This window comes from Natator depressus, chromosome 11 (assembly GCF_965152275.1).
Source record: "Natator depressus isolate rNatDep1 chromosome 11, rNatDep2.hap1, whole genome shotgun sequence".
Classification (NCBI taxonomy): Eukaryota; Metazoa; Chordata; order Testudines; family Cheloniidae; genus Natator; species Natator depressus.
In genome coordinates, this window is record NC_134244.1 from 67307998 (window position 1) to 67322397 (window position 14400).

The 14400-nt window shown below is 39.7% G+C and overlaps 2 protein-coding genes across 2 annotated transcripts in view; one reads left to right on the forward strand and one right to left on the reverse strand.

The window, feature by feature from the left end:
• The window catches only part of VWC2L (von Willebrand factor C domain containing 2 like), a 122689-nt gene extending 121563 nt beyond the window's left edge, over nt 1-1126 (forward strand). Inside the window, exon 4 of the mRNA XM_074968109.1 lies at nt 203-1126. Coding sequence (XP_074824210.1) covers nt 203-222 — 20 coding nt within the window. The 3' untranslated portion in view covers nt 223-1126. The remainder of the gene's footprint in view (nt 1-202) is intronic.
• Nucleotides 1-14400, reverse strand: part of BARD1 (BRCA1 associated RING domain 1) — a 66089-nt gene that overhangs the window by 1902 nt on the left and 49787 nt on the right. Inside the window, exons 9-10 of the mRNA XM_074968106.1 lie at nt 11673-11765; nt 500-597 (exon numbers count right to left, since the gene is read on the reverse strand). Coding sequence (XP_074824207.1) covers nt 500-597; nt 11673-11765 — 191 coding nt within the window. The remainder of the gene's footprint in view (nt 1-499; nt 598-11672; nt 11766-14400) is intronic.

The window sequence follows — 14400 nt, forward strand, 5'->3', positions numbered from 1 at the left end:
GGAACACCTTTGTCCTCTGTTAGTACAGTGCCTACCACGATAGGGCCCTGGTCTTGGTTAGGGCTGCTAGGTGCTACAACAATACAAGTGATAAAATTACATCACACCACCGGTCCATTTAAAATCAGGAGATGTTAGTTAAAAAGATAGGATGGACCTAGACTGAATGAAAAATAATTACAATATTTTTCCTTCCTTTTAGATGGGAGTGATTCCAAGTAGCAACTGAAACTGGACTGGAGAATCCTAGAGGAAACTTCAGCCCTTGTGTTTCACGCAACTTCTTGCATAATGACACGGAGACTTCCCTCTGAAGCTTTGGCAAGGTTTATGGGAATATAAGTCAGATATCCATTAACAGCTTGTGACAATCACTAACAATAAACTCAATCACCACTCTCAAAAGCACCAGAATAAGTGCACACTGAAGTATTAAATCTCTTATACGCACATGTGGCAGAGGGCAGTGGTATAAAAGATCACTTAAAAAAATAGCTACCAGCTGGTCTTGGTTGAGTCTGCCTCTTCGTGGACCACCACAGATTTCATACTTCTCCTCTCGTTCACGAATTCTGCTTTGCAAACATGCCTTCACCCCTGCAATTAGGACACATGTCAAGGCAACAGAGCAAAGCATTGTTATTGCCAACTCACAGGAGTACTTCATATATTCAGGTCGCATTTCAACAAAGAATTACATGTGTGCTTAATTTTACATACTGTGAATAGTTACATTGAAGTCAAAGGGATTATTCCTACCAGATCAAGTTAAACATATGTGGGAATCCTTGCAACATCAAAGACTAAGAGATTCCACTTTAGCCAATTTCTAAGAATTTCTTTAAAGTGAATTTATAGAAGTGCTTCTGAAAGATGATAGCTTGATGCCCCTGGAAAATGAAATCCTACTGCTAGATGGAATAGGTACTGCAGTAGCACACTGTAGGTGAGTGGCGTCAAACATTCCATCCACAGCGTACACTGGGCCTGCTTGATATATTTAAGTGACTCTGCTGGACACTCATGTTGCAGAATCTAAGCTTTCATTTCAATTAGGGGGAAAAAACCCAACCACCATGCATAGTTCTCACGATTGCACAGATAACCTTCCAAATACAAATCAGACAGACAAAATTGCATCAGGTCTTCAAGCTGCCTAAAACAATGACAGACAAGTATGAACTCCATCTCCCATTGGGCATGAACTCTGAAGTGTCATTAACAGACATTTTAAAATGTCAGAATTAACTACTGCTTTGCTGATCATTTGGCCCCTTAAATAACCTTATTTTGGAGGCCAACCAACAGCCATCAGATGATAGCAAGTGCCTGACCTGGGCTGGATATAAGCTAATAAAAAGCTGACTCTGTATTGCATTACTAATATAAGGAATCAAATTTCATTCCCGTTTTAATGAAAATGATCAGGAATAGGTCATTTGTAGCTGATGTTTGAAATCAGAACAGAAACATCCAAATACCTTAACTTTGGCTTTTCCCTTTCAGATTCACCAATTTATTTGCATTTGAGTAGAGTTTTAGAGGTGCACAAGTGTGAACGCTACATGAATACACATTTGTGAAGCTGCTTTTGAAAGAAGATCAATAAAACCTGTTAACAGCCATCAAAAGGTGCACAGGCTCAGTAGTACTCACAATATTGACACTCCATTATACACAGGCCCCCCACCCATCCTAAAATCTGAAACCAATAAAACCAATACTCAACCAGGACAAAAAAAAACCCCAACCCTACTTACAGTTTTTAGCCCCCAAAGGAAGAAGAGCCCGAGATTCCATGAAGGACATTGCTATGGTGATGGGTGGCACTACTGAACCGTAAGAGAGAGATCTTCCAGCTTGTGCCAACCCCAAGGAGCCTGAAAGCCCAACTGTGCTCCAACAGGCCATGATCAGTTTGATTTTAATTTTCATTCTGATTTTTGAATTTTAAGACAAGTTATAAATAAAAAACTCACCAAGCTATTTGTTTACATGAAAGCAAATGATAATTTGATGAGGCAAATTGTGCTTATATATTTGATTGCAAATAGGGCCTCCCGTATATGGGGAGGTCAAAAATTCTACAGGCCTAGTCTAGATGTCACAACACTATGCTTTCCACATTTTTTCCTCTCATCTATGCATGCCAGCCTGAATCTGTGCGTGTTCTGCTCAATTCCTTTGTGGGAAATTAACATGAACTTGCACAAAATTTAAAAAGGGTACCAAAAAGATACTTATTTTCTGAAAAAGGAAGAAATCACGTATTTACTGGAGACCCAGAGCAGCAAATACTGACAAAATATTTCAAAGGTTTTCACAACTCAAGCACTAACCATAGTTTTAAAACGACTTCCACAACCCTTACGTTGATACCACTGCACATGGACAGAAGGAAATCCCAATAGGACTTCACCTTAAGGCTGGGTTTTTTCCCCTCCTCTCAAGAATGCATGGATGTTAATGAGTATTACTTATAATTAAAAGGAGAAATGTACTATCTGATCTAGCTTTGAAAACAGGACTGGTCCTTGCATTATCTACAGATCACCACAAATAAACTCTTTTTACTTTTATAGAAAAGTACATTAAAAGTTCCCATATTTAAAATGCATATTAAAATATATGCCTCAATTTTCAGAAATACTCCACACCCACAACTCCAATAAAGAAAATGAAAGTTGCATGTGCACAGCACCTCTGAAAAAGTATCAGACTATTAACGTTGAAGTATCAGTTTATATTTTTCAAAGAGCGGCTTTGGTCAGGAAAACAGAATGACAACTGCACATTTTCTGTTTGGGTTACCAACAAATCTGGGTTATTTGCTAGCAGTGCAGAGCCAGTATACCTGTTGGAGAACAGGCTTTATGCTATTCTGCTTCATGCATCAGTCAATCTGCCAGCAAAGTTCAAATTCCAGGATCCTTGCTTAGGAAGGTGAGGCTTTACAAGGCTAGATTAATCACAACTTGATTTTCAAATGACAACTTGAGCTTGTAGTGCTGGCAGTGGTAAACAAAACAAATTTGATGAGAGCAACAGAGGAAGCAGAATGAATATGGAACACTACGTTATCTTTTTACAGAGTTACTTCCCTAAGGTAACTGAACTTTAAATCGTGAAAGTGACTAACTCTGGTAAAAGGCATCTATTTTAGCAGAAAATGCAAAGTACATTAAATCTTCTCTGCATACATATGTCTCCCCATTTCATGCAGGCAACTCCACTGATAAATCCTTTCAGTAAAATTTAATTGCAGTCATTGTAATGGTTTAATTTTTAACTGCCATGAGAACATTTAACCAAGATAGTAACGATGATACTGATGTTAACCATCTCATTTTCACTAAGCTCCAACATTGAGAGTTAGAAATGTTACAGGAATTAGTGCTAAGTATTTTTTTAAAACGTATACACACGCACACACCCTACTAATAAAGGTCTGTCTGAAGACTTTTCATCTCATTCATTTTAACCTCCACTTTATCAGAATCACACAATGTACACGGTACACTTACAGATACGGAAAGAAGTCTTGGGCATAAGTTATTGGTGCACAGATGAAAATCTTTCAAATGCAGACATTTTAAGTGAGTTGACTTCACTAGGGTTATATACCACTCCTTGGAGTGATCTTTGTGATAATACGACTGTAGGCTTCCACTACCTGAGAAAGTCTATCCTATAACGATGCTGAAGCAGAACTTGTTTTAAGTCATTGGTCTTGTAATATTCGACAACTCACGGCTAGACGGTTTTACAGAACCACGTGTGCTGAGATGCTTTTTGAACAGCTGTCATTAAGTCTCTTCTCTAATCTCCCGTACCTTGTTCCTGTCTGTGTATGGGAAGCAATGTGAAAATTACTAGAATCCTCAGCAATACGGGAATGTCAGTTGCTGCTTCAAACTTCTAAATCCTAGATGTCATTTTACTGTCAAATAGCATGACTAATAGGTGGTCAGGAAACAGCACCGCTTGGAAGAGAACAGACAATACACACAGGATAACAGCAGAGAGACAAGAATGCATAAGGCAGTGAAGGAAATATTAAAATTGCCATACGAGATCAGAGAAGTGGTTTATTTGTTTTAGTATCCTGTCTGGCAGTTGTAAGGACCAGATGCTACAGAGGAAGGTGCAAGAAATCCTAATACAAATAATTATGGAATAATTTTCCCATAGGGGAAGTTTCTTCCAAACCCTGTGAGAATAAAAAAATTGTAAACTCTTTTGCTTTAGCATATAAGCCAAACACTAACTGTGGACATTCTCCTCCGTAAATATTTCTAAAGCTACTTACTTCTTGGCCTTACTGATATATTGTGACCATGAGTTCCACAGGTTAGTCATATACTTTGTATTCTTCTTTTCTGCTTTGAGTGAATTAGTTCAATTGAATATCCTCAGATTCTAATATGAGAAAAGTTAACAGAAAGGCCCAAAATACTTTTCCATAGTGTTAATTATGTTTACTTGTATCATACCTCCTCTTATTGGAGTAGTCAGTAAGTCTCAATCTTTTTCTTCTCAGACAGAAGTCTTCCCATGTCTCTAGACCACTGTTTCGGCTATATCCTTTTTTAACTAGGATGATTAGAACTGAACACATTACTCTAGGGAAGGCTGCACCTCTGAGAGCATTAGAACAACTGTTTTGTGATAGCACCTAGAAGCACCAATTATAGAACAGAGCCCCACTGTGGTAGACACAGTTTAAATTACATAGAAAGCTGATTCCTACTCTTAAAGAACCTACCATTTCAGTACAGGAGACAGGGTACTTGGATTCTAAACTCTTTGGGGCAGGACTGTCTGTTTTATGTACGGTGCCTAGCATAGTGGCATCTTATATACCAGTAAAAAGAACAGGAGTACTTGTGGCACCTTAGAGACTAACACATTTATTTGAGCATAAGCTTTCATGGGCTACAGCCCACTTCAAGCTTATGCTCAAATAAATGTGTTAGTCTCTAAGGTGCCACAAGTACTCCTGTTCTTTTTGCGGATACAGACTAACATGGCTGCTACTCTGAAACCTATATACCAGTGGTTCTTAACCCAGGGTACACGTATCCCTGGGGGTATGCAGAGGTCTTCCAAGGGGTACGTCAACTCATCTAGGTATTTGCCTAGTTCTACAACAGGCTACATAAAAAGCATTAGCAAAGTCAGTACAAACTAAAATTTCATATGATTTGTTTATATTGCTCTATATACTAAATTATATGGTAACGTAACGTGCGTATATACACTGTATTAGACAGGCATTTTATGTCTTTACTGAGGTGTGCAAGCACGTTAATGAGGTTGAAGTTGTCATGGGGCGTACGTAGTTGCGAAGTCAAAATGGACAGAGTTTTAAAAAGAGGAGCTGAAAGCGGCGACAGTGAAAATTGTAATTCACTGCCTCCCAGCATGACAAAGCACACAAGTGAAACACAGGCTCAAATATCACACTGAAATGTAAGTGCAATATTTATATTCCAATTAATTTATTTTAAAATTATATGGCAAAAATGAGAAAGTCAGCAATTTTTTAGTAACAGTGTGTTGTGACACTTATATTTGTGTGTCTGATTTTTGTAAACAAGTAGTTTAAGCAAAGTGATACTTGGGGTATGCAAGATAAATCAGACTCCTGAAAGGGGTACAGTAGTCTGGAAAGGTTGATAACCACTGCTATATACTACAGTAATACAAATAGACTGGAAAGCCAAGACGACAACGAGACAATACCATTATACAGCTGAACTTGCGGTCTGCTGTATGATAACCACTTTATTCAGCAATATGTATGAGTGCCTGAATAACATGGTAGTTTCCTTTTTAACAACCCCTCTACCAGATTCAGCCAGTCATCCTGATTAAGAGGAGACCAAATGAAATAAAATACTATACTGAATGAATAAATAATTGAGTTATATTTATATACGTAGAGAAGGATTTTCAAAAGTTCTCAGCAGTGGCCCAACTCTGCTCCTACTGAAGTCGTGTGTAAAACTCCCTTTGACTCCAGTGGGAGCTAAGTTGGGCCAGTGCAGAGTGCTTTTGAAAATGCCACATGATCTGTGATTTCACAATTTCCGTACTGAAAGACCAGAGCTGAGAATTTGATCCTGAGACACTGGCTGAATGAGCCATCACAAAGCAGAATTAAGCTATAGTCTCAATTAAAAAGCAATTATCATCACACTCCATCATTAACGTGCTACTTCACTTCCCTAGAACAGATCCTAATAAGATGGCCATCCCTGAATTGATAAGCCTGGGAAAACAAAGACAAATCCATAATGGATGACTGAATTTTAAAAGATGATCTATCTTTCAAACTTTCATAAGGTGGTGGTGGTAGGCAAGCATTAGGGGGGATAGACTAAGTTCCCCCCTTGTGAAAACTATAGATTCTGCATGAGGCACACAACAGTGCCCTCTTTCGTTTGGTTTTTTCCTCCCCAAACTGGCTCTACTATATATAGGTTTGTAAATAAACCGTTTTCATAATGTTTACATACCCCCTATTAACTTCTAATATATACCCTCTGAACAGGGTATATATTAAAAATAAGCCAATTCTTACAATGGAGTGACCTGCTAGAGAATAGAATTTGTTCACTCAAACATCGGCAATCAGGATTCCTTTATAAAAAAATCTTGATCCGTTCTGCATTTCTACCACCAATGAAAGTTATAGACTTGCCAATTCTGGGGTGGGCATGTATATTCATTTAACAGGTTCTTTTCAATCTGTGCTGGGGAACATCCTTGTCATTAAACTGATGACCGTAACTGCTGTGGCTAAAGTTTGTTGGATCAGCTACCCAAAAGAGTAAGAATACCTCCCACTTCAAAGGGATTGGAATCATACTCTAGGGGTACAGTAACCTACACCAGGGTGTCCATTTCTTAGTAAACCATGTTGAGAATCTGTCTGATGAAGGATCAAGTTGAAGCGCAATTGCTCTTATAAAAAAAAGTTAATTGTTCATCTTGGAGATAACCAGTGTTTAAAGATATAAATCCATACCCTTCAAAAAGTAGTCCTTTTAAACCCCCCTTATTTCAACTTTAAGCTCTCTGTGGCACAGACTCGTTTGTCTGTGTGCACACAGCATCTACCAAATGGGGCTCTGAGCAGGTGTCCAGGCACTACTGCATTATAAACATTAAATATTAGAAGTTGTAAGCTTGTGTGTTAATGTCCCCACATTTGGGAAAGGGGAGACTGACTTCTTTCATACAGGTGCTGCTGCTCACACTGTTCCTCTTGTTTACCCTGAATCATTTCTGTCTCTAGTCTTCCCACAACCCATCTCAACACATTTGGGGCAAACACCACAAATTCCCAATGCACCATCTGCCTGAGTGCTCGCACTAATTTACCTTTATTACTACCCTTTCATGTTCATGTAGCTCCCAGGCCATGGAAATTAAGAAACTGCAATTTGTAAACTTTACAAGGTGAGGACACAATCCTCCAACCCTTACTCACATGAACAATGCTACTGATTTTAGTGAAGCTATTTGCATTAGCCAGGGCTACTTACATGAGTATGGTTTTATTCACCCACCGTTACAGTGGCATAAGCCCTAACTTACTGCACTGACCTTAATGGTGTTATGCAGGATTTACACTAGGTACAACTAAGCACAGATTTTGTTCCTAAATCTTTTAGAATACTACCATCCTAAAAAACTCCCGAAAAGGTTAAGTGACGTTTTATCTTTACTGCTGCTATTGCACAGCCAAATTAGTATCAAAGGGCCCAGGGTCTAGTTGTGGCAGCAACAGCAAATGTTCAGTTTCCTGTAGATTGGGACCCTGGAAATGGAAATATAGGGGTCTCTATGCAGATAGAGCAGAAACTCATTAGGTGAATTGATTGGGAAAAGAAAGTAGGAATTCTGGACCAAACGCAGCCTTTGCACTTAACAGACTCTGACAAAGCGGTTGGCCTACGCCTGAAGCATAGTAGTCTTACTAGTATCCAGAGTACCTTGGAAGAAACACATGAGATCAGATTTCAAACTGAAAAACATAAAAAGGTTTCTGAAACCATTTTTCATCATTAGTTTTACAAACTCCTTAAAATTACATATTTTTGTGAAGCCAGGTAGAGATTGGAGTGGTGTAGTTAAAGCTACATATTCCTGATGTGTGCATTGACACGAAAATCTTTCTTGAATGCATTTATTCTGGCATTCATAGTAGCTATTATAACAAGAACACGCATCAGGATTGTCATCGATTTAAATGGGGAATGAAAAATAGTCAAGCTTTTTTTTTTTTTTTTTTTTTTTTTTAGGAAAAAGGGAGAAAAGAGTGAATCCAGAGATATTAAAGAATTCTGCTGTTTTTAATCAAATTGTATTCTGATTTAGGAAAAAAACAGATGAAATTCAGTAATACTTGAAACTTAATCTCAACATACTTACTGGAGGATGAGGATATGCTACTTTCTGTCTCTATTAAGGTCCCAGAAATAATGAAGGCAATAAAATAATGACAGCAATGAAAGATATGGCCAACGGCAAGGAGCAGGGTGACAATGGTGTCTCAACTGATTTTTATGCTGCTCTGAAAATGGAGATATTGCCAATAGTGTGTCAAGTACATATAAAATGTATAGACAATAAGCAACTGGCAATAGGTACTATGAAATCTTTCCTCTCTGAAGATACTTCTTGCACAGTATTTCCCCTCTTACATCATCAGCCTCCAGTGAGAGCCAAAAGGGAACTCAAATAGTTGTTGAGGTTTCCGGGCCATCTATAGTAGTAGCAGGCCTTGTCCCTAGCCCAAATAAGAGTAGTGCACTTCACTAGAATGTTCCAAATTCAGCTTGTTAGTAAGCAAGTATATAGGGAGATTACACATAATTCTAAAATAAATATACAATCTCCAATACTGCATGATGCTATAGAATGATTCAGGCAGCTGAGAAAGGAGATTGCTTTTATTACACAAAGATATGAAAAGCTGCTGTAAAGGAGGTGTTCATTCAGAAAAATATATATTTTTATTAAAATATTTTTGCAAAGTATAAAGCAGGTGTCTTTTTTGTGACATGAACAAACTCTTCAAGCCATAATGTAAATTTCCTTTAAAGAATATACTTGGAAAACAATTTTAACATGTGCCGCAATGGGAATATTTTCACAAGTGAAATATTGGATCTTTCTATTAACTCAGTGAGTTTTGAAGTGGACCCCAAGTTTGAATTCCTGGCTTAAAAATTTAAGCAAAACAAACATTTCTTATGTCTAATTTATTTGTAATGGCTCTGATATAGATACAGGGTCAAGAGAAATACAACAGAGTAAGGGCACACTTTTAAAAAGTTTATTTTTGTGTCTCATCTAAGTGGATGTAACCAATTACTAAACAGAAGCCCTGAAAGCAATGATAAATAAGGAGAGAGTATGAAAAGCAGAGCAAAGTAAAACCCTTTTTCCTAACAAATGTTTCATCAGCAGGCATCCAATTATTTGTTATAACAATCTTTGACTTGTAAATGACTCTGAAGAAGACCAACAACAAACTGGTGGGAGCAGATGGAATGGTGTTGTTAATTATAGGCACTTAACTGCATCAGACCCCGTGAGTTATTACTAACATTTCCCGGTAGGGAGGAGAAGCACTTGCTTTTAAAAAGTATGTTGCTTACTAAGCTATAAGCATTAGCACCAGGAGTATAATCATCAGTACTTTACCACCACATTAAATAAAACTCAACAGAAAACAAAGAAGTGTATTAAAATGTCCACGGAAAAAAGATTTCTGTACAGACTGCATTTACTTTTTTCTGTTACGTTTCTAAAGTTAAAAATCAACCAAGTTCTCTCACAAATGTTCAATCTCACCTCTGCAAGAAAAATCCATCTTCTACCTAGTGCTTAATTGAAGGAAGAGATAATCCTGTACTGGTGACATCATTATGTATTAGTTTCTATATTGTTTGACCAGTAAAATGCTGAGATGGAGAAGGAGGAGGATACTTAACCTGGAAAATTAACAAACCTCCTGAACAGCCTGTATGTAGCTTTGATAAAGTCAAGATATGCCACAGAAACGTTAGATTTAAATATTCTCAGTGAAACAGAATTCTAATTACTGAAGAAACTCCATATGCACTCTGTGCAAACCCAGGCCTGGCTCCTAACCCCTCAGAAATTTGTTACCTCCAGCCACAGAGGTTTTATCTTCCTGCCCATGTGTAACCTCTAAGCAGCCAGACATCTACAATACCATAATTGTCCCACAATTCCCCACTACTTTTCAGCAGCCAAACTATCTGAAGCTAGTCCTGGATACCCAAATCAACCTGTTGGTTTGGGCATACCAACATTTATCACATGTCAGAGGGAGTCAATGAGAAACTATTCATATTTGTAACAGATTGCAGTACCAAGACTCCTTGAAGATTTTTCTTTTTGAATTACCTATAGATAAAGGGGATGAATATAATCTGTTTTAAATAAGTGATACCGAAAGTATCCAAGGGAACCTTTAACCAATGTGCCATTTGAAAAGAACAGAGAAGAAATCAAATAGATGTTAGAAAGTTACATGGACATTAGAAGCAGATGGCCAAAGTTTTCCAAAGTGACTAGTGATTTTGGCTGCCCAACTTGGGACACCTTAAAGGGGCCTCATGCTCAGCATTTTAGGAAAAAATCAGCCCCCTTTAACCTGGGCACCCAAACTCAGTAGTCCATTTGAAAAATTTAGGCTGCTAAGTTATTTGAAGAGTCCCTATTGAGTAAAGATGAGTTTTCATATCCAGTGTTTAATCATCCAAGACACTCCTGAAACCACTTGAAGAAAGCTCTCTGAATTCTCCATTGATAGACAAACTGCACACGAATTAATTATAAAGGTCGGGGGGGGGGGGGGGGAAGAGGGGTTCCGTCCCCAGAGAAGTCAAGGGAAACAAGAAGGGTTTTCACAATATAAATTAGAAGGGGAATTAATAAAGTCAGATGTATACTATATAGATATTTGTTCATCTGCCCTTTCATTTAAGTTACTATTTTGTTAGATGGAATATATAAGTCCTTGAATGCAGAGGTGTTTTGGATAGTATAACTACTGCTTTATATATTGCTAACAAGCACTGATCCCCTACCCCTAATGCACCAAAATTTTCCATTGACTTCCGTGGGAGCTATGCAAAGCATAAGGAATACAAGGATGGGGCCATAAGCTTGACTGGCTTTTGCTGGTAACTAGTCATCCTGTCATTTCTCCTGATCAGGCAGTCTTATGCTACTATAGCAAATCAGCCCTTCGACAGCCATTTCAAATGCTTAAACACATACATTGGAACATTTACCATGAGCATTCCAGCACTACTGCTAATATGCTGAGCGGTAAACAAATTCATTCCCTCCTTACATTTGGGGGATGACTATTCCACTGGTATCTGATTAACAATGATGCATTACACATTTTCCACAGATGGAGTAATTACATGTAATCACAATTAATTACATTAATTCTTGTCACTCAAATTTTAAAAAGCCCCATAGTTTATGTTAAGCCAATATCCATATTTGAAACAAGTTTCTGAAACAGGAATAGAAAGTTCTCAGACAATATTAATCCTCAGGTCAAACTATACATTTGTTTGAAAAATAAACGTTCCACCTATTCAAATACTTACACTCAAATTTCAGGACCCAACATCCAGCCAGAATGGCCAGCATACCTTTGATAGTACTTCGCATTGGATCATCAGCGATAATGACGTGAGTCACTAGAATAAAAGTTATACATGTAAGAAAGCCTACAAACCTAAAATAACCAGATCTATAAGACTTGTTGCAAATCCAGTCACCCCCAATTTACAAACTCTTTCCTCCCCATTTATGAGCAGCCATTCTTCCCCAAACTCAAAATCTGTTTTCATTCACTGCAATTAAACTCTTCTCTTTATAAACTTGTGCAAGTGGGGGTTATAACTGAAAACCTACAATATTTCTATCTGCTGTGAAAAGACACCTTTTAGTTGTTGTAAGTGTAGCCTTGTAGTTTATAAGAGAAGGAAGCATTACTGATCTATAAACCTACTTCTCCTCCAAAGGTATTATTGCAATAGGATTCTCACTACTGGATGTTAGTGCCTTAATGCAAGACTGGTGGAATTGTCTCAGCTCGAGATTTTCAGGTTCAACATGCAACAGTAGTTAGGTGGAGCATTTCCATTACACATGATCAGCTTAACCACAGCCTGAGAATCTTTCAGTCAGTTCTATACATGTGGGCACCAATGATACTGCCAAGAATGACCTTGAGCGGATCACTGCGGACTACGTGGCTCTGGGAAGAAGGATAAAGGAGTTTGAGGCGCAAGTGGTGTTCTCGTCCATCCTCCCCGTGGAAGGAAAAGGCCAGGGCAGGGACCGTCGAATAGTGGAAGTCAACAAATGGCTACGCAGGTGGTGTCGGAGAGAAGGCTTTGGATTCTTTGACCATGGGATGGTGTTCCATGAAGGAGGAGTGCTGGGCAGAGACGGGCTCCATCTTACGAAGAGAGGGAAGAGCATCTTTGCGAGCAGGCTGGCTAACCTAGTGAGGAGGGCTTTAAACTAGGTTCACTGGGGGAAGGAGACCAAAGCCCTGAGGTAAGCGGGAAAACGGGATACCGGGAGGAAGCACAGGCAGGAACGTCTGTGAGGGGAGGGCTCCTGCCTCATACTGAGAATGAGGGGCGATCAGCAGGTTATCTCAAGTGCTTATATACGAATGCACAAAGCCTTGGAAACAAGCAGGGAGAACTGGAGGTCCTGGTGATGTCAAGGAATTATGACGTGATTGGAATAACAGAGACTTGGTGGGATAACTCACATGACTGGAGTACTGTCATGGATGGTTATAAACTGTTCAGGAAGGACAGGCAGGGCAGAAAAGGTGGGGGAGTAGCACTGTATGTAAGGGAGCAGTATGACTGCTCAGAGCTCCGGTACGAAACTGCAGAAAAACCTGAGTGTCTCTGGATTAAGTTTAGAAGTGTGAGCAACAAGAGTGATGTAGTGGTGGGAGTCTGCTATAGACCACCAGACCAGGGGGATGAGGTGGATGAGGCTTTCTTCCGGCAACTCGCAGAAGCTACTAGATCGCACGCCCTGGTTCTCATGGGTGACTTTAATTTTCCTGATATTTGCTGGGAGAGCAATACAGCGGTGCACAGACAATCCAGGAAGTTTTTGGAAAGCGTAGGGGACAATTTCCTGGTGCAAGTGCTAGACGAGCCAATTGGGGGGGAGCTTTTCTTGACCTGCTGCTCACAAACAGGGAAGAATTAGTGGGGGAAGCAAAAGTGGACAGGAATCTGGGAGGCAGTGACCATGAGTTGGTTGAGTTCAGGATCCTGACGCAGGGAAGAAAGGTAAGCAGCAGGATACGGACCCTGGACTTCAGGAAAGCAGACTTCGACTCCCTCAGGGAGCGGATGGGTAGGATCCCCGGGGGACTAACATGAAGGGGAAAGGAGTCCAGGAGAGCTGGCTGTATTTCAAGGAATCCCTGTTGAGGTTACAGGGACAAACCATCCCGATGAGTCGAAAGAATAGTAAATATGGCAGGCGACCAGCTTGGCTTAACGGTGAAATCCTAGTGGATCTTAAACATAAAAAAGAAGCTTACAAGAAGTGGAAGGTTGGACATATGACCAGGGAAGAGTATAAAAATATTGCTTGGGCATGTAGGAATGACATTAGGAGGGCCAAATCGCACCTGGAGCTGCAGCTAGCAAGAGATGTCAAGAGTAACAAGAAGGGTTTCTTCAGGTATGTTGGCAACAAGAAGAAAGCCAAGGAAAGTGTGGGCCCCTTACTGAATGAGGGAGGCAACCTAGTGACAGAGGATGTGGAAAAAGCTAATGTGCTCAATGCTTTTTTTGCCTCTGTCTTCACTAACAAGGACAGCTCCCAGACTGCTGCGCTGGGCATCACAACATGGGGAGTAGATGGCCAGCCCTCTGTGGAGAAAGAGGTGGTTAGGGACTATTTAGAAAAGCTGGACGTGCACAAGTCCATGGGGCCGGACGAGTTGCATCTGAGAGTGCTAAAGGAATTGGCGGATGTGATTGCAGAGCCATTGGCCATTATCTTTGAAAACTCGTGGCGAACGGGGGAAGTCCCGGATGACTGGAAAAAGGCTAATGTAGTGCCAATCTTTAAAAAAGGAAAGAAGGAGGATCCTGGGAACTACAGGCCAGTCAGCCTCACCTCAGTCCCCGGAAAAATCATGGAGCAGGTCCTCAAGGAATCAATCCTGAAGCGCTTACACGAGAGGAAAGTGATCAGGAACAGTCAGCATGGATTCACCAAGGGTAGGTCATGCCTGACTAATCTAATCGCCTTCTATGATGAGATTACTGGTTCTGAGGA